This window comes from Pongo pygmaeus, chromosome 15 (assembly GCF_028885625.2).
Source record: "Pongo pygmaeus isolate AG05252 chromosome 15, NHGRI_mPonPyg2-v2.0_pri, whole genome shotgun sequence".
NCBI lineage: Eukaryota > Metazoa > Chordata > Mammalia > Primates > Hominidae > Pongo > Pongo pygmaeus.
In genome coordinates, this window is record NC_072388.2 from 72,791,147 (window position 1) to 72,810,806 (window position 19,660).

Sequence of the window (19,660 nt, forward strand, 5' to 3'; positions counted from 1 at the left end):
TATTTTGTCTACTTACTCATTTCATGCTAGAAAGCACAGTCTTGAGAATTTTGCCTTTACCAGGTCCTGTGGATCTCACCTCCTGAATACCTCTCAATTCAGTCCATGTCTTAGTAATTCCAGGGAAGTCTACCTAGTCTGAATCACCATTGTTTCTTTCCTAATAGGGTAGGTACCCTTGCATACACACTTTGCCCCCTTAAGCCATTTTTCACACTGCAGCCAGAGTGCCAGAGTGATTCTTTTTATAACAGCAACTAATTGTGTCACCTTGCTTAAAGTGGTTTAATGGCTTCCCATTAGTTTTGGAATTGAGACCAATCAGCCTTGACATGGTCTAAGAAGCTACATAACCTGGGCTAGGCGTGGTGGCTCACGCTTGTAATCCCAGCACTTTGGGAGGCCGAGGTGGGTGGATAACCTGAGTCCAGGAGTTTGACACCAGCCTGGCCAACATGGTGAAACCCTGTCTCTACTAAAAATACAAAAAAATTAGCCAGGCGTGGTGGCACATGCCTGTAGTCCCAGCTACTTGGGAGGCTGAGGCAGCAGAATCGCTTGAGCCCGGGAGGCGGAGGTTGCAGTGAGCCGAGATCACACCACTGCACTCCAGCCTGGGCAACAGAGCAAGACTCTGTCTCAAAAAAAAAAAAAAAGGAAGCTACATAACCTGACTCTTTTACCTGTCCAGGCTCAGAGAAGCCTGCCAATTACCCTCACACTGTTGCCTCAGTGGATGTCTGTCTTTTGTAACACATCAGTGCCCCCTTCTGCTTAATCTTTGTATGAATCATGTTTTTAATTTAGTGTATTTTAGGATGTTTTGAGATCTTATGGGGCTTGTGAATCGCAGAGTAACTGTCCCTGGCAGGCTTTGCTTATTTTTAGAGATAACAACTTGCATTTGAGTCTTGCCATTCATATACAAACCAACCAATCCAAAGCACATATCCTTAAACTTCTCCTCTATCTAAATCACACTCCCCTGCCTTAAATCACCTCAGGGCCAGATGCTGCGCAACTTAAGAACCACCCCTGTATATCAAAGCCCTCTGACATTATTAAAGCTGTCATGTAATATACTCAAGGTTACCTTCCCTGCCTTGCCCGTTCTTTCCTGTGGAAATCAAAGATACTTCTTCCTTAAAAAAAAAAAAAGAAGACTCTGGGCCATGCTCTTCCTTGCTCCTTTGCCCTCTTGACCAACTGTTGTGCTTCCCTATGCAACCCTTCTTGGCATATTGTGCCCTCCCCTCTTGGCAACTGTAAGAAATTCTTCTTTCAAGGCAGTTGTCTTCGTATCTATCATTTTACCGTACCTGGTTAAAACAGAGACCCAGGTACATATTAAAGCAAGCCTTCATACATGTTGGCCCTCTATCTAAAAGCCTCTTCCCACTCCTTTCCCTTTACCTGGTAATCCCTGTTATTCCCTAGATGCCTGCTTTAAAGAGATTTCCTTTGGTAAATCACCCTGAACCCTCAGACTAGTCCAGACCTCTCTTTTATATTTTCCTCTTGACATTCAGCATTTATCCCAATTGAAAGTAATAATTACGTTTGTGTAGTTATTAGATGATCTGTCTTCCTTAATAAAAAGTAAGCTTATGGGCTGGGTGCCATGGCTCATACTTATAATCCCAGCACATTGGGAGGCTGAGGCAGGAGGATCACTTGACCCCAGGAGTTTGAAACCATCCTGGGCAACATAGAAAGATGCCATCAATACCAAAAAAAGGAAATTAGGTGAGAAGGTGCACCAACCACTCTGGAGGCTGAGGTGGGAGGATCACTTGAGCCTGGGAAGTGGGAGGATCACTTGAGCCCAGGAGGTCGAAGCTGTAGTGAGCTGTGATCGTGCCACTGCACTCCAGCCTGGGCAACAGAGTGAGACCGTGCCTCAAAAAAAAAAAAAGAAAAAAAAAGGTTTATGAAAACAAAGTTCGTATTTATCACTGTATCTCCAGTGACTAGCATAATGTTTATTAAATGTTAATTGCATAAAGGAAGGAAGAAAAATCACTTTGGGATACTTTCACTAGACATTCTCTATGCATCATTCCTTTAAAAAAAATAATCAGGCTGGGCGAGGTGGCTTATGCTGGTAATCCCAGCATTTTGGGAGGCTGAGGCGGGCGGATCACTTGAGGTCAGGAGTTTGAGACCAGCCTGGCCAACATGGTGAAACACCGTCTCTACTAAAACTACAAAAATTAGCCAGGCATGATGGCATGCACCTGTTATCCCAGCTACTCGGGAGGCTGAGGCAGGAGAATTGCTTGAGCTGGGGAGGCGGAGGTTGCAGTGAGCTGAGATTGTGCCATTCCACTGCATTCCAGTCTGGGCAACAGAGAGAGACTCCATCTCAGAGAAAAAAAAAAAAAAAAAAAGAATTGGCTGGGCATGGTGGCTTGGGCCTATAATTCCAGCTACTTGGGAGACTTGAGGTGGGAGGATGGCTTGAAGCCAGGAGTTCAAGTCCAGCTTGGGCAGCAAAGCAAGACCCCAACTCTAAAAAATAGAAAAACCTTAAGCAACTTTTTTTTTTTTTTTGAGATAGAGTCTTGCTCTGTGCAATGGCACAATCTCGGCTCACTGCCACCTCTGCCTCCCGGGTTCAAGTGATTCTCCTGCCTCAGCCTCCTGAGTAGCTGGGATTACACGTGTGCGCCACCATGCCCAGCTAATTTTTGTATTTTTAGTAGAGACAGAGTTTTGCCACGTTGGCCAGGCTGGTCTCAAACTCCTGACCTCAGGTGATCTGCCCGCCTTGGCCTCCCAGAGTGCAGGGATTACAGACATGAGCCACCACACCAGACCTCTTAAGCAGCTTTATAAGGGAAAAGGGAGTCTAACAAACATTAAATAATTGAGATTTTATATCATTCCAAATTCACAACTAAAATTAATCATTATGTGTACACAGTATTTTACATGATTATCCTTAATGTGCATAGACAACTTGGCTTTCATATTCTTTTTTATTCTTTTTACAATTTTTATTTTCATTTGATAGAGAGGAGTGTCTTACTATGTTGGCCAGGCTAGTCTCAAAGTCCTGGCCTTAAGCGATTCTCCTGTCTCAGCCTCCCAAAGTCATAGGTTTATAGGTGTGCTTTCATATTCTTTAAGTGACTTGATATGGAAAAACTAGTTCAAATATTATTATTTTAGTGGTTAATAACATTCTGTTCTGTTGACATCATTTGTTTAGCTATAGGGAATTACTTGTGTGATATTGTGATTTATAATAGGAAATATTTGGTCTTCTTGTTCTTGGCTGGCACAAAATTCTTAAAGCCCTTGGAATCTCCAAGGTGTCTTTTTGTATTCTAATGAGATGACAAGTGGTTGGGGGCTCCTGGATAGCCTCAGGATGGGGGCTGGTTACCAAGGCAACCAACCATATGATCAGAGGGTTGGAACTTTTATTCCTACCACCTTACCTCCAGGTAGGGGACAACAGGTGAAGGTTGAGTTTATCACCAATGGCCAGTGGTTTAATCAATCATGTCTATATAATGACGCCTTCATCAAAACCCAAAAGGACCTGGTTGAGGAGTTTCCAAATAGCTGAACACATGGTGATTCCTGTAGGGTGGTGCACCTGGAGAGGGTGTGGAAACTCCGCGCCTTTTCCCATGTACCTTACCCCATGTATCTCTTCTATTTGGCTGTTCATCTTTTTTTTTTTTTAATTTTTGTTCTTTTTTTGTCTTTTTAAAAATTTTTTATTATTTTTATTTGGCTATTCATCTATATCGTTTGTGATATCCTTTATAATAAACAGTAAATGTAAGTAAAGTATTTCTCTGACTTCTGTGAGGTGCTCTAGCAAATTAAACCAAAGGAGAGGGTAGAGTGGGGACCCTGATTTATAGCCAGTTTGTCGGAAGCACAGACCATAACCTAGGGCTTGAGATTGGCATCTGAAGTAGGTGCAGTCTTGTGGGACTGAGCCTTTAATCTGTGGGACCTGACACTATATCCAGGTAGATAGTGTCACAGTTGAACTGAATGGAATTAGGGGACACCCAGTTGATGTCCTCTGCAGAATTGCTTGGTTGGTGTGTGGGGAAATACCCCTCCACATCTGTTTTTAGAAGTGTTGAGTGATGAGTGAAAGGAAAAAGTAGATTTTTTTCCTATATCTCAGAGCACTTATTTCCATTTTTCCTACTAGCTGTGTTTAAGTGCCCTTGGTCTGGCTAGTGTCTATGGCTGCACTTGCTTTTAAGGAACACGTGGGAGGTGGCACACAAGCAGAAGCAAATGTATTCTTACAGAAGCTTCTGCATCAGTTCTCTGTTTCGTCTTTTACCCGGTTTTACCCGGGTACACCAAACCACATGGGACCCCTTAATCAGGTGTCCTTCCATGTTTTCCATTTCCTGGTCCGTGCTGTGGTCCTCTACATTTTGGATTTCATGATAGAGGCAAGAGTGAGCCACAGAGGAAGAGAGCCTTGACTGCTACCAAGAGAAGTTTTTAGCCCTCCTCTTGAGACAGGGTGGGGTCCCGTTGTGACACTCTGTCTTTGAGGGGTGAAGAGAGCACTTATCTGAAGTTAGGGGGCATGAAATAGGGAGAGTGCTTGGTCTGAAGTTGGGATGAGCAACTGTATAAAAATTACTTCACTTCTTTTTGGGTTATTTCCACTGGGGAGACAGAATTGCTAGCCCAAAAGAAATCAAGTTTTATGGTGTATATGTTGCTAGTTTGTTTTCCATAAAAAATAGTTTTATAATATCAGCAATATGTGAGTGTACCTAATTGGCCACAATCCTTTGAAACCATCAAAACACTATTTTGTATTATTTTTTGCTAGTATAATGTGTATAATATTACTTCAATTTCCTTAAGTAATTCTTTTAAATTTTTAGCTTTATTCACTAGCATACATTTCATGCATTTAAGTGTACAATTCAGTGAATTTTAGAATACTCACAGAGCTTTGCAACTGTCACCTCAATTTTTTAATTTTTAATTTAAAAACAAATTTATTGACAAATAAAAATTGTTGCCAGGCACGGTGGCTCACGCCTGTAATCCTAGCACTTTGGGAGGCCAAGGCCAGCAGATCAACGAGGTCAAGAGTTCGAGACCAGCCTGGCCAATACGGTGAAACCCCGTCTCTACTAAAAATACAAAAATTAGCCGGGTATGGTGGTACGTGCCTGTAGTCCCGGCTACGTGGGAGGCTGAGGCAGAAGAATCGCTTGAACCCAGGAAGCGAAGGTTGCACTGAGCCCAGATCATACCACTACACTCCAGCCTGGGTGACAGAGACTCCATCTCAAAAAAAAAAAAATTTTTTTTATGGTGTACAACATGATGTTTTGAAATGTTTACAGGCCAGGTGTGGTGGCTCATGCCTGTAATCCCAGCACTTTGAGAGGCTGCGGGCAGAACACCTGAGGTTGGGAGTTCGAGACCAGCCTGACCAACATGGAGAAACCACATTTCTACTAAAAATACAAAAGTAGCCAGGTATGGTGGCGCATGCCTATAATCCCAGCTACTCAGGAGGCTGAGGCAGGAGAATTGCTTGAACCCAGGAGGCAGAGGTTGCAGTGAGCCTAGATCACGCCATTGTACTCCAGCCTGGGCAAAGAGAGCAAAACTCCATGTCAAAAAAGAGAAAAAGAAAAAAGAAATATGTTTACATTGTGCAGTGGCTATATCATGCTAACATGCTAATTAACATGGATTACATCACATACTTACTGTTTGTGGTGAAAACACTTAGAATCTACCCTCATGGCAAGTTTCTTTTTTTCTTTTCTTTTCTTTTTTCTTTTTTTTTGAGACGGAGTTTCACTCTCGTTGCCTAGGCTGGATGGAGTACAGTGGTGCGATCTTGGCTCACTGCAACCTCCACCTCCCGAGTTCAAGTGATTCTCCTGCCTCAGCCTCCTGAGTAGCTGGGATTACAGGCACCCGCCATCATGACTGCCTAATTTTTGCATTTTTGTAGAGATGGGGTTTCACCATGTTGGCCAGGCTGGTCTTGAACTCCTGACCTCAGGTGATCTGCCTGCCTCAGCCTCCCAAAGTGCTAGGATTATAGGCCTGAGCCACCGTTCCCAGCCAGTGACAATTTTCAAGTATACAATACATTGTTAGCCACTGTTCCCAGCCAGTGGCAATTTTCAAGTATACAATACATTGTTATTAACTATAGTCACTATGTTGTTTCAGGTCTTATGTTTAAGTCTTGAATGTATTTTGAGTTGATTTTTGTGTATTGTATGCGATATATTACTCATTATATACTTTTAGTCATTGGGTAAATTAGTAGAGTGGTTTGACATTTTTGGATAAAATTATCTTAATGTTTTTTTTTCAGCGTTGTAGAATGAATGAAGACACTGGCACTGATTATATAACACCTTGGCAGCTATCTCAAGTCGTTGATGGTGGAGGTATTGGAATTATAGAAGAAAGCAAACACACAAATTTGACTAAAGGCGATTTTGTGACTTCTTTCTATTGGCCCTGGCAAACCAAGGTTATTCTGGATGGAAATAGCCTTGAAAAGGTGATATATATATGAACGTATCTGATTTTTTTTCCTCGTATAATTCTTACTTTGTGCATTTGATATTCAGTTGTGTTTGTAATCAGGGAAAAATAAAAGCATATATTTTCTTTTAGCTAGCTGCCCAAATGTGGAAAGCCTTTGTTCCTTTTCCACTGTTAGCTGTGTAGGGAAGTTTAAATTGTCCTTCTGAAGGTTTGATAATTGAGCCTGCTAAAATAAACTGACAATAAACAGATTAACAGGAGAAAAACCATTTTAATTCATGTATGTGCACTGGAGCCTCACAGAAGAATAGGAGACTCAAAGGAGGGACCAGATAGTTGAAGGTTTTTTTTGTTTGTTTCTTTACTTGTTTGTTTTAGAGATGGGGTGTCACTGTGTTGCCCCAGCTGGTCTCAAACTCCTAGGCTCAAGCAGTCCTCCCACTTCAGCCTCCCAAAGTGCTGAGATTACAGGTGTGAGCTTGAAGTTTTTATAGCTAAAGGAATGGGGCTTGAGGCTTTTGGAGGAAATGGCAACAAAAAGGGAAAGGGGAGGAATTGCATGGTAAATAAAGGTTATCTTATTGTAGATAAAGTCTCTCAGGTAATAAAAGTTGTTTCAGAGCAGCTGCCAAAAGAATAGGCAGTAGCCTGACTGGGTCTGCCAATGACTTTATTTATTTAGAGACAGCGTCTCACTCTGTCACCCAGGCTGGATTGATCTTGGCTCACTGCAACTTCTGCCTCCTGGGTTCAAGTGATCTTCCCACTTCAGTCTCCTGAGTAGCTGGGATTACAGGTGTGCACCACCACGCCCAGCTAATTTTTTGTATTTTTAGTAGAGACGGGGTTTTGCCATGTTGGCCAGGCTGTTCTCAAACTCCTGACCTCAAGTGATCTGTCCGCCTCGGTCTCCCAAAGTGCTGGGATTACAGGCTTGAGTCACTGCACCCAGCCATTTTTATTAAACTTTTTGTAGAAACGAGTCTCACCATGTTGCCCAGGCTAGTCTTGAACTCCTGGCCTCAACCAATCCTCCCGCCTCAGCCCCACAAAGTGCTGGGATTACAGGTGTGAACCACTGTGCCCAGCCTTAATGGTACATTTTAAGCATTAGTAATGAGAACTGTTGGAGTTTGAGTTGATTTTTTTTTTTTTTCGAGACAGAGTCTTGCTCTGTTGCCCAGGCTTGAGCGCGGTGGTGCAATCTCAGCTCACTTCAACCTCTGCCACCCGGGTTCAAGTGATTCTCCTGCCTCAGCCACCCGGGCAGCTGGGATTACAGGCGCCTACCACCATGGCTGGCTAATTTTTGTATTTTTAGTAGAGACGGGATTTCAGCATCTTGGCCAGGGTGGTGTTGAACTCCTGACCTCATGATCCACCCGCCTTGGCCTCCCAAAGTGCTGGGATTACAGGCCTGAGCCACTGTACTCGGCCTGAGTTGATTTTTATAGGTACATGTTTATGTTGGAATTGCTCAGAGACTTAAAAATCTTCCAATGTTGCCAAGTATTTTTCTGTTAAGCATTTCCTTTTTTTTTTTTTTTTCATACTTGGGGCATTAACAAGAAAGAATATTTTGTCTCTTATATGGGAATTTTTTTTAAAGTTTCTTTTTTTTTTTTTTTTTTGAGACGGAGTCTTGCTTTGTCGCCCAGGCTGGAGTGCAGTGGCACGATCTTGGCTCACTGTAACCTCCACCTCCCAGGTTCAAACAATTCTCTGCCTCAGCCTCCTGAGTAGCTGGGTTTTGGGCACCCACCACCACACCCGGCTAATTTTTTGTATTTTTAGTAGAGACAGGGTTTCACCATTTTGGCCAGGCTGGTCTTAAACTCCGGACCTCGTGATCCACCCACCTCAGCCTCCCTAAGTACTGGGATTACAGGCGTGAGCCACTGCACCCGGCCTTAAAGTTTCTTTAATATAAAGAGAAGTAATATTGTTTTTTACTCTTTACAAATAAAGTATAGAATTTTAGCAAGACTGATGAATGGTTTACTCTTCTAGAAACCATATTGGGTTATTTATTATACTGATGGACTTCCATAACAGAATACTACAGGCTGGGTGGTTTAAACAACAGAAATTTATTTTCTCACAGTTCTGGAAGCTAGAAGTCCAAGATCAGAGTTCTGGAAAATTTGGTTTCTGGTGAGGCCCCTCCTCCTGGATTGCAGATGGCCGCCTTCTTGCTGTGTCCTCAGGCAGTCTTTCCTCTGTGGGTGTGCAGAGAGATAGATCTTGTTTCTTCTTCTTCTAAGGACATAAGTCCTTTTTTTTTTTTTTGAGATGAAGTCTAACTCTGTCGCCCAGGCTGGAGTGCAGTGGCATGATCTCAGCTCACTGCAACCTCCTGGGTTCAAGCGATTCTCCTGCCTCAGCCTCCCGAGTAGCTGGGATTACAGGCGCATGCCACCATACCTTGCTAATTTTTTGTATTTTTAGTAGAGACAGGGTTTCGCCATGTTGGCTAGGCTGGTCTTTAACTCCTGGCCTCAGGTGATCCGCCTGCCTCGGTCTCCCAAAGTGCTGGGATTACAGATGTGAGCCACCGTGACCAGCCTGGACACAAGTCTTGTTGGACTAGGACCCCACCTTTATGTCCTTATTCAATCCTAAATGTCTCCTTTAAGTCCGTATCTCCAAATAAAGTCACACTGGGGCTTAGGGCTTTACTATATAAATGTTGTGGGGACACAATTCAGTCCATAACACGTTGTCTCTACTTTGTTGTCTCAAAACAGGAATTCCTAGTATTGTTTTTAAAGGGTATATATTTTATTTTAGGTAGACCCACAACTTGTGGATGGACACCTTTCATATTTTCTTGGAGCTATAGGTATGCCTGGTTTGACTTCCTTGATTGGGATACAGGAAAAAGGTCATATAACTGCTGGATCTAATAAGACAATGGTTGTCAGTGGGGCTGCAGGTGCCTGTGGATCCGTGGCTGGGCAGGTAAACTTTCTGAGAATTATTTGATTTTCTGATTATTTGAGGATTGTTATAATTCATAATTGAAATTCCGGATATATGTATACCATTAAAAATATAAAATTGGATAAATTTTTTTTTTCTTTTTTGAGACAGAGTCTCCAGGCTGGAGTGCAGTGGCGCAATCTCGGCTCACTGCAACCTCCGTCTCCTGGGTTCAAGAGATTCTCATGCCTCAGCCTCTAGAGTAGCTGGGACTACAGGTGTGTGCCACCACACCTGGCTAGTTTTTGTATTTTTAGTAGAGATGGGGTTTTGCCATGTTGGCCAGGCTGTTCTTGAACTCCTGGCCTCAAGAGATCCACCTGCTTTGGCCTCCCAAAGTTCTGGGATTACAGGCGTGAGCTACCATGCCCAGCCAAAATTGAATGAATTTATAATGGCTTTCACACGTTTCTTGTAAAAATTTTTTTTTTTTTTTTTACCTACTTAGACTCTCTTACTAACAGTATGAAAAATGTAGATTTTAGTGTCTTATTCTCTGTTAACCAAAAAGAGATATAGTAAATGCTAAAGCTTTGCTTTCATTATTATAAGGAAGAGAATGATAGAGAAGCTGTTTGGAATTCCATGAATTAAAAGTCAAACTCACATTTTAAATTAATATCCTCAAATAAGAAACCACTTATTGAATTCTAGAAGTGTAAACATTTTGATAGAATTTTATGAAGTCGGCCTGGCACAGTGGCTCATGCCTGCAATCCCAGTGCTTTGGGAGGCCAACTTGGCAGAGATTACTTGAGGAAAGGAGCTCAAGACCAGCCTGGGCAACATAGTAAGACTCTTCAGTAAATAAATTAGCCCAGCGTGGTGGCACCCCTGTTGTCCTAACTACTTGAGAGGCTGAGGCAGGAAGAGTACTTCAGCCCAGGAGTTCGAAGTTACAGGGAGCTATGATTGCACCACTGTACTCCAGCCTGGGTGATAGACCCTGTTTCTTTAAAAAAACAAAAAAAGAATCTTATAAAAGTACATCCTTTTATAAATAATAGCCTTTATAGGTTGAAACCATTGAAAACAAACATTGTGTCCGAGCTGTGATTTTAGTTCGCCACAAGCTTGAAAAATAATGAATTGCACGTGATGTTTTGGGTCTGATTATTTATTCCTTTTATGAAATCATATTTAATTTGCGAAATTTTATTTTTTTAAATTATTATTCTTTGATTTTATATTTTTCAATGAGTGAAAGCCAAAAATTGTGAGATTTTAACATTTAAAGTACATATGGTCCCCAACTTATGATGGTTCTGCTTTACAATGATGTAAAAGCCCTATGCATTCAGTGGAAGCCATACTTTGAATTTTGAATTTTGGTCTTTTCCCAGGCTAGTGATATCAGTATGACACTCTCTTGAGATGCTGGGCAGCGGCAACAATCTATAGCTCCTGGTCAGCCACTGTATGTGGCTGAACAACTCCGGGAATCATGCCCAGCTGGAGTGGATGTTTATTTTGACAATGACCATAAGAGTAAACAACTGGTACTCTACGGTGTACTGTGTTGCCAGATGATTTTGCCCAGCCATAAGTGTTCTGAGCGTGTTTTAGGTAGGCTAGGCTAAGCTATGATGTTCAGTAGGTTAGGTATATTAAATGCATTTTTTGCTTAGGAGATTTTCAACTAATGAGGGACATATCCCTATCATAAGTTGAGGAACATAAGTCTACCTTTGTTCAATTTTAATAATTTTTTTATGATGACATTGTCTGCCCTCAGTTCTTTTAGTTTCAAATTACTTTTCATTAAAAGCAGCGTAATCTAACGTTAATTGTAATGAACACTGTCATATACCTGTAATATCTTGTATACTTGTACATTTTTACATTTAAATGTGACAATATAAAGCCATCTAATCTTCAAATTTCCCCCCTAGATTGGCCATTTGTTAGGTTGTTCCAGAGTGGTGGGAATTTGTGGAACACATGAGAAATGCGTCCTCTTGACCTCAGAACTGGGCTTTGATGCTGCAATTAATTATAAAAAAGACAATGTGGCAGAACAGCTCCGTGAATCATGCCCAGCTGGAGTGGATGTTTATTTTGACAATGTTGGTGGTAACATCAGTGATACAGTGATAAGTCAGGTTGTTTGCTGATTTCTATAACAAATTTGAATACTGCACTTTATATGTTGTGATATCTTTTTACCTAATACTGAGAAAAAAATTTATAAAATTGGAGGGATTATTGTGACTTAATGTGATGATCAGTATTGTATTTAAGTGATACAAAAGAGCTTGCTGATACCTACTTCCATTTACTTGCAGATTTGTACTGTGAACTTCAATTTCAGTTATTTGCTACCAATATTATATTTTTCACTTTTGGTTTATTTTTGTGAAAAATTACAGTTGCATTGTTGAAATGCTGAAGCTCTGACCCCTAACTCACCACTGACAAACGCACAGCCATGGCCCCAGACCTTGCGTAGAGAATGGGTTTCATAGACTGCATGTATTTATGCATATTTACTAACAATATTATAAAATATCAACATGAGGTATTAACACTACATAGTCCTTTGCTGCATCTAAAATTATTTGCAGTTGAGATTATTAAATTATTTAAATCCAAAAAAATACAGTTCTACCACTAATAAGTAGCAACAACAACTAATGTAATTCTTTTGCTGATTACCAACCATTTATTTGCCTCTGTGTTCCTTTGGAATGTAATTATTTCTAGCTAGTTAAAATTCTTAAATACCTCTAACAGGTAAATTAAAAAATCGAACTAGTTGACAAAAAGGATTAAATAGTCAAGGAGGCTTTCATTATGGCAGCCATAAAATCAGTAAACATAGGAAAGGGATATTTTATCATCATTTTTCTCTGTGCAGATGAATGAGAACAGCCACATCATCCTGTGTGGTCAAATTTCTCAGTACAACAAAGATGTGCCTTATCCTCCCCCGCTATCCCCTGCTATAGAGGCAATCCAGAAAGAAAGAAACATCACAAGGTATGTTCTTCCTCTTTGCCCTTATTACCAGGTTCATGGGGTTTTAAATATCATAGATGTGTATGAAATCTATTGTTCTTCATAGACACTTTTTTTTATTAAATAAAACTTTAGGTCGGGCATAGTGGCTTACACCTGTAATCCTAGCACTTTGGGATGCTGAGACGGGTGGATTGCTTGAGGCCAGGAGTTCAAAACTAGCCTGGACAACATGGTGAAACCCCTTCTCTACTAAAAATACAGAAAATTAGCCGGGCGTAGTGGTGGGCGCCTGTAATCCCAGCTACTTGGGAGGCTGAGGCAGGAGAATCACTTGAACCTGGGAGGTGGAGGTTGCAGTGAGCCGAGATCATGCCACTGCACTCCATCCAGGCTGGGCAACGAGAACGAAACTCCGTCTCAAACAAACAAACAAAGAAAAACCTTTAAAATACACATTTTTTAAGCCGGTTCAATATTTAGGTTTTGGCTAACTAGCTACCTGAAAACTGATAGTTATTGGCTTTGACTGGCCTGGGTTAGGTCACATGAGGGTCAAGAAAGGATGTTACCCACAAAGGAAAAATCTTGGTGCTATTAACAAATGGGGTGGTAGATACTGGGCAGACAAAAATTATTATTATTTGAGATGGAGTCTCGCTCAGCCGCCCAGGCTGGAGTACAGTGGCGCGATCTCAGCCCACTGCAACCACCGTCTCCCAGGTTCAAGCGATTCTCCTGTCTCAGCATCCCGAGTAGCTGGGACTACAGGCGCTCGCTACCATGCCCGGCTAATTTTTTTGTATTTTTAGTAGAGACGGGGGTTTCACCATGTTGGCCAGGCTGGTCTTGAACTCCTGACCTCAGGTGATCAGCCCACCTCGGCCTCCCAAAGTGTTAGGATTACAGGCGTGAGCCACTGCGTCCGGCAACAAAAATTATTAATAGAAGTCTTCTACATTTACACCTGTGTAACTACGCATAAAACTGTATCTGATCAGACTCAATGTGTTATGTCCTAATATTTTAAGGATTAACAGATATTAGAATTCTGGAATGGTTTGATCTTGGAATACCACTCCCGTTATATTCTCTGATCATTATCCTTTTCTTCCTCACTGCAGGGAAAGATTTCTGGTATTAAATTATAAAGACAAATTTGAGCCTGGCATTCTACAGCTGAGTCAGTGGTTTAAAGAAGGAAAGCTAAAGGTAGAACTTCTATTCTTTATCAATATAATTCTTCCTGCTACTTGATATAATTTTGCATTATTTAAATATACTATAGCAAACATACTAGTTTCATTATAAAAATTCCTACAAAACAAAAGTATGATGAATATTATAAATTAACTACCTCCCAAGTGAGTATAACCTCCTGATTAACAAACCCTTGCTTGTTATTCCCTTTATCTAAAATTTTTTAGCTTTAGTTTCCATAGATTATATTACAGAATCATTAGGTTTTCCCGCCAAATGTAAAATCGTTGTTTATTAATTTAACAAATATTTATGGGATGCTACTATGTGTTAGAAGCTGTGCTTTCTCAAAAATCATGTGAGCACCTCCTGATGCTTATACCACCATACTTCTTCCCTGTCCTCCCTGGACATTCTAATGTATGTCTTAGTTGTTGATTGAAAATCAGGAGTTATTAATCTGGGCTTCAGACATACTGGCCTAGGCTATTTTTTTTTTTGAGACGGAGTCTCACTTTGTCACCCAGGCTGTAGTGCAGTGGCGCAATCTTGGCTCACTGCATCCTCCGCCTCCTGGGTTCAAGCGATTCTTCTGCCTCAGACTCCCGAGTAGCTGGGATTACAGCCACATGCCACTCGCTCAGCTAATTTTTGTATTTTTAGTAGAGATGGGGTTTCACCGTGTTGGCCAGGCTGGTCTCAAACTCCTGACCTCAAGTGATCTTCCCATCCAGCCTCCCAAAGTGCTGGGATTACAGTTGTGAACCAATGCGCCCGGACTGGCCTAGGCTATTCTTGAAACCTGCAAATGACAGGCAAAGTTGTACCTTTGTGTGCTTCTGTACTTTTCTTTTTCTGTTTTAGAGTGTATAGCTTGTGATCTGTTACTAATTGAAGAGATTAAACAACGGGAAAATAGGATATTACTTTAAAAAAATCAATTGATAGGAAGCTTTTCTGGGCTACCTACATGAAATAAAGAATATCTATTTTTAGACAGAAAGTGCTAAATAGTATTTCTGCCTTTTGTAATTATGGAAACTATTATATAGAAACACTGAAGTTTAAAGATTATTAAATCTAGCTATTTTGATTTACAGATTAAAGAGACGGTAATAAATGGGTTGGAAAACATGGGAGGTAAGATGAATGTAGACTTATTTATTATGTACATGTGCTCAGCACACAAAGATAAAGTCTCTTTATTTTTATTTATTTTTTTTTGAGACGGAGTCTTGCTCTGTTGCCCAGGCTGGAGTGTAGTGGCATGATCTCAGCTCACTGCAAGCTCTGCCTTCCAGGCTCACGCCAGTCTCCTGCCTCAGCCTCCCAAGTAGCTGGGACTACAGGCGCCTGCCACCACGCCTGGCTAATTTTTTATATTTTTAGTAGAGACGGGGTTTCACTGTCTTAGCCAGGATGGTATCGATCTCCTGACCTTGTGATCCGCCCGCCTCGGCCTCCCAAAGTGCTGGGATTACAGGCGTGAGCCACCACGCCTGGCCCTTTTTTTTTTTTTTGAGACGGAGTCTTGCTCTGTCTCCCAGGCTGGAGTGCAGTGGCATGATCTTGGCTCACTGCAACCTCCACCTCCCGAGATCAAGCAATTCTCCTGCCTCAGTCTACCAAGTAGCAGGGACTACAGGTGTGCACTAGTATGCCTGGCTAATTTTTGTATTTTTAGTAGAGACAGGGTTTCAACATATTGGCCAGGCTGGTCTTGAACTCCTGAATTCAAGTGATTTGCCTGCCTCGGCCTCTCAAAGTGCTGGGATTACAGGCGTGAGCCACCGCACAGGCCAAAGTCTTTTATCTTTTAATGCTACCTCTTTGGCCTCCCCTTCCCTGCCCTTCTCTCCCCTCACCTCCCTTTTTTTTTTTTTGAGATGATCTTGCTCTGTTGCCCAGGCTGGAGTGCAGTGGCATGATCATAGCTAACTGTAACTTATGAACCCATGGGCTCAAGCAATCCTCTCACCAGAGTAGCTGAGACTACAATTACCTGCCACTATGCCCAGCCTTTTTTTTTTAAAATTTTCCATAGAAACAGGGTCTCATTATATTGTCCAGGCAACTCCTGGCCTCAAATGATCCTCTGCCTCAGCCTCCCAAAGTGCTGGAATTTACAGGTGTGAGTGCCTAGCCCTTTTTTAAATTTTTGAGACAGGGCCATGCTCTGTCACCTGGGCTGGACTGCAGTGGTGTGATCATGGCTCACTGCAGCCTCTACCTCCCAGGTTCAGGTGATGCTCCCACCTTAGCCCCCCCAGTAGTTGGGGCTACAGGCACACACCACCACTCCCAGCTGATTTTTGTATTTTTAGTAGAGATGGGGTTTCACCATGTTGGTCAGGCTGGTCTTAAACTCCTGACCTCAAGTGATCCACCCACCTTGGCCTCCCAAAGTGCTGGGATTACAGTTGTGAGGCCCCATGCACGGCCTTCACTCACATTTTATTCCCATGTTTTTTTTGCCTCTAGTCTTCAGATACTGTAAACAATGAACATTGATGTGCATACCAGTTAGATACCAATTAAATCTTTCCAGTATGGGCAAAACATTTTTTTAAGATGTTAATTGGGTTAGTTTGTGAATAACTTTTTACTTGAGATTTCTTTTCATGACCATTTTCTTCTATGCTTAATATTCAAAATCATTGAAAAAATTATTTAACATAATTTTATATGTTGTACCTTTTGGAAACAAGTATGATAGTGACATCTATCTTTTCAGATAACCTACTTTCTCTTTTTCCAGCTGCATTCCAGTCCATGATGACAGGAGGTAACATTGGAAAGCAGATAGTTTGCATTTCAGAAGAAATCTCTTTGTAATTGCTGTAAATGTCATCAAGGCAATCATAGATTTCTTTTCCATTTTGCATATTTTGAAAGATATGTTAAAAATCCTTAGAATATACATAGCTCTTGATTTAAATGTGATCATAGGTGTTATTTTTAGTTGCACAGGGGATTTGATACAACCATTAATGGATCATATGCAATAGGTTTTTAAAAATTAATAACTTTTAATAATTACTTTTATTTAAAATAGAACGCTTGAGAGGCACTTTGTAAAGATTTGTTAAACTGGAAACGTTTTACATGATCTGATACAACCATTAATGAATCATACACAATAGGTTTTTTAAAATTAATACTAATAACTTTTATTAATTTAAAATAGAATGCTTAAAATAAAATAGAGTGCTTGGGAGGCACTTAGTAAAGATTTGTTGAACTGAAAATGTTTTACATGATTCTTAAACTGAAACTTGGTGTAAAAATTGAATTGAGATGGCCTTTTTTTTCACATTGTAGACTGAAAAGAGACTTAATGGTATGATGTGTACATAGGGACTGGGGGCAGGATTGGGGGTTTCCGAGCTTGTGTAACAGTTTTTGGGATAGGAGACCAGCAGCTTTGGGTTGGGATTAGTATGGGAAGATAAATAACTTAGGTTGGTTAAGTTGACAAGACTTACTCCAGAGGATCATCTCTTTGTATTTGCCAAATAATTTACTGTATAGCCTAAAAACTCCATATATATTGAGAAAAGCATATGTTTATTTTAGGTTAGCAGGCACATACTGTCAAGTTGTAAAGATTGAGAGAGCAAACAGATGTAAACATCACTTGGAGTTTTAGGTGATTAAAAAGATTGATAGCCGGGCCTGATGTCTCAAGCCTGTAATCCTAGCACTTTGGGAGGCAGAGGCGGGCAGATCACTTGAGGTCAGGAGTTCGAGACCAGCCTGGCCAACACGGTGAAACCCCGTCTCTCTAAAAATACAAAAATTAGCTGGGCGTGGTGGCACGCGCCTGTAATCCCAGCTACTCAGGAGGCTGAGGCTGGAGAATCATTTGAACCTGGGAGGGGGAGGTTGCTGTGAGCTGAGCTTGCACCATTGCATTCCAGCCTAGGCAACAAGAGTGAAATTCCATCTCAAAAAACAAAAACAGATTGACAACAAAGACAGTTTCAGAAAATGACAGGACTGAGCAAATTAACAAATGTTTGTAAACATGAATGTTCAGGAACTACTGATGTACCTCAAAAGTTTGTTTTATTAATTGTACTCAACCCTCGCAGAACAGTAAAACTGAAGATTGTTTCTGAATGTTTTGGCTTATGATTGTCTGTCTACACACTGCCAATATACTTTTGTATGCAACATTTGTAATAAGTAGATTCAAACTGTGTTGGTAAACAGCCTCCCCAGTTTTCGTAAGTGGCCCTTTCTTGTTACTTTTCCTGGACCATTTCATCTCCTGAGGGGGTTTCACCTTTTCTCTGTATGTTGCTAACTCCCAAATCTCCATCTGTATTTCTGACCTCTTTCTTGAGCACCGGACCTTTACCTCCAAGTAAATATCCTCAGATCTGGATTGGCACCTTATACTCTGCTTTTTTCTTCTTCTTTTTTTTTTTTTTTTTTGAGACGGAGTCTTGCTCAGTCGCCCAGACTGGAGTGCAGCGGCACGATCTCGGCTCACTGCAACCTCCACCTCCCGGGTTCAAGCGATTCTCCTGCCTCAGTCTCCCGAGTAGCTAGGATTACAGGCGCGTGCCACCATGCCTGGCTAATTTTTTGTGTTTTTAGTAGAGACGGGTTTTCACGGCGTTAGCCAGGATGGTCTCGATCTGCTGACCTCGTGATCCGCCCACCTTAGCCTTCCAAAGTGCTGGGATTAAAGGCGTGAGCCACCGAGTCCGGCCTACTCTGCTTTTCTAAAGTGGAATTATCTTCCTCGGAAACGTTTCTCCTTTATTTTAAATCACCATTAGTAATTTGTGTACCCAAACCTGTCATCAAGGCTTATCTTTAACCTTGAAAATGCCTTTTTAAAGAGAACTTTAATTCCCACGGTTGAGTCTCTCATTCTTCCGCACGCAAATATTTAAAAATAAGTAATTTCAAGAAGTCAGTCAAACTCACAAAGCTTTAACAAGGTGGCATCCGGCTTGGAAGTCAAGTGTTCAAGCTCGCAGTCGGGACATCCAAGAGCTCTTTACATCCTAATTACAACACGGAACCCAGACTCACTGCATACCCCGTCCCGTATATAATGCAAAACTTGATTCTGCAAGTTCCTTTCTCGGGCGGTGAAACTTCGAGGTCCTCTCCATGGAGACCTTTGATAAATGTTTAAGCAGTGATCTTTTCTTTCTCGTTTGCCTCCATTGCAACGCCTCCGCTCATGGGAAAAACTACTCCCTCCGCTACTGCGGGGTGGCAGTGACGTCAACGAATTAGCTGACCTGTTTTTTCGGGCTTCGCGGACATAGGAGTCCCGAAGGCCGAGGGTGAGTGAGTGGGAGCGGGGCGGCTGCGGCTCCTCCTGTCCGGGGCGGAGCCCTGCGTCGCGGGCCTGGGCAGGCCCGGCCAGCAGCCTTGACGTCTGGGTCCCGAGCAGTGCGGCAGCCGCCCGGCACTGAGGCGAGCGAGTGGGTGTGTGCGTGGGGGGTCGGCCAAACTTCCTGTCCCGCGCTCGAGCTGCTTCCGGCGGGAGCCGGAAGACGCTGTGTGTGGACGGAATTCGGGACAGACAGACGGCCGGCCGGCTCCCCGGAACTGGAAGGTGAGCTCCGAGGTGGGCCTGGCCACACCTGCTCGGTTAGGTAGTACCCGAGAGGGCGGGGGCCAGTACCGGCTACTTGGGGCCTGGGGCCGAGTTCGCCCCGAGAGAGGAAACCGCCCTCCTTGGGCATCCCTCCTGGATCTGGCGGGCCCGGGAGCGGCCAGTCTGAAGCCCTGCGGCTTTGGCCGTTCCCCTCGCGGGTTTTTAGGGGCGATGTTCCTGCTCCTTTGCTTGGTTTTGGGGCAGGGATATAGGAACAGACTGTCCTGAGAAAGCCAGTCAGCGAGTCTGCGGGGCGGGGGCTCTTGGACTGCACCCGCAGCCGGGGCCTGCCTGCGGACCTTGGGGCCTTATTTCTGAGGCCTTTGTGGTGTGGGGTAGAGGATGCCAGGAGGCCTTGCCCTGAGT

At 42.4% G+C, this 19,660-nt stretch overlaps 2 protein-coding genes across 17 annotated transcripts in view; both read left to right on the forward strand.

The window, feature by feature from the left end:
* Positions 1-17,790, forward strand: part of PTGR2 (prostaglandin reductase 2) — a 33,534-nt gene extending 15,744 nt beyond the window's left edge. For 6 of the 7 annotated variants that reach the window (XM_054447865.2, XM_054447867.2, XM_063651847.1 and 3 more), the window contains 7 exons: positions 6,350-6,541; positions 9,319-9,489; positions 11,403-11,612; positions 12,368-12,489; positions 13,593-13,680; positions 14,769-14,808; positions 16,427-17,790. In XM_054447865.2, the coding sequence (XP_054303840.2) occupies positions 6,350-6,541; positions 9,319-9,489; positions 11,403-11,612; positions 12,368-12,489; positions 13,593-13,680; positions 14,769-14,808; positions 16,427-16,503 (900 nt within the window). In that variant the 3' untranslated portion in view covers positions 16,504-17,790. The remainder of the gene's footprint in view (positions 1-6,349; positions 6,542-9,318; positions 9,490-11,402; positions 11,613-12,367; positions 12,490-13,592; positions 13,681-14,768; positions 14,809-16,426) is intronic. The other variant, XM_063651849.1, reaches the window with a different exon arrangement.
* Positions 17,791-17,990: 200 nt separating this feature from the next.
* Positions 17,991-19,660, forward strand: part of ZNF410 (zinc finger protein 410) — a 47,584-nt gene continuing 45,914 nt past the window's right edge. For 3 of the 10 annotated variants that reach the window (XM_063651834.1, XM_063651833.1, XM_063651837.1), the window contains exon 1: positions 19,111-19,264. The gene's annotated coding sequence lies outside the window, so the exon portion shown is untranslated. Of the gene's footprint in view, positions 19,265-19,660 lie in introns of all 10 variants that reach the window. The other 7 variants (XM_054447841.2, XM_063651839.1, XM_063651832.1 and 4 more) reach the window with 5 other exon arrangements.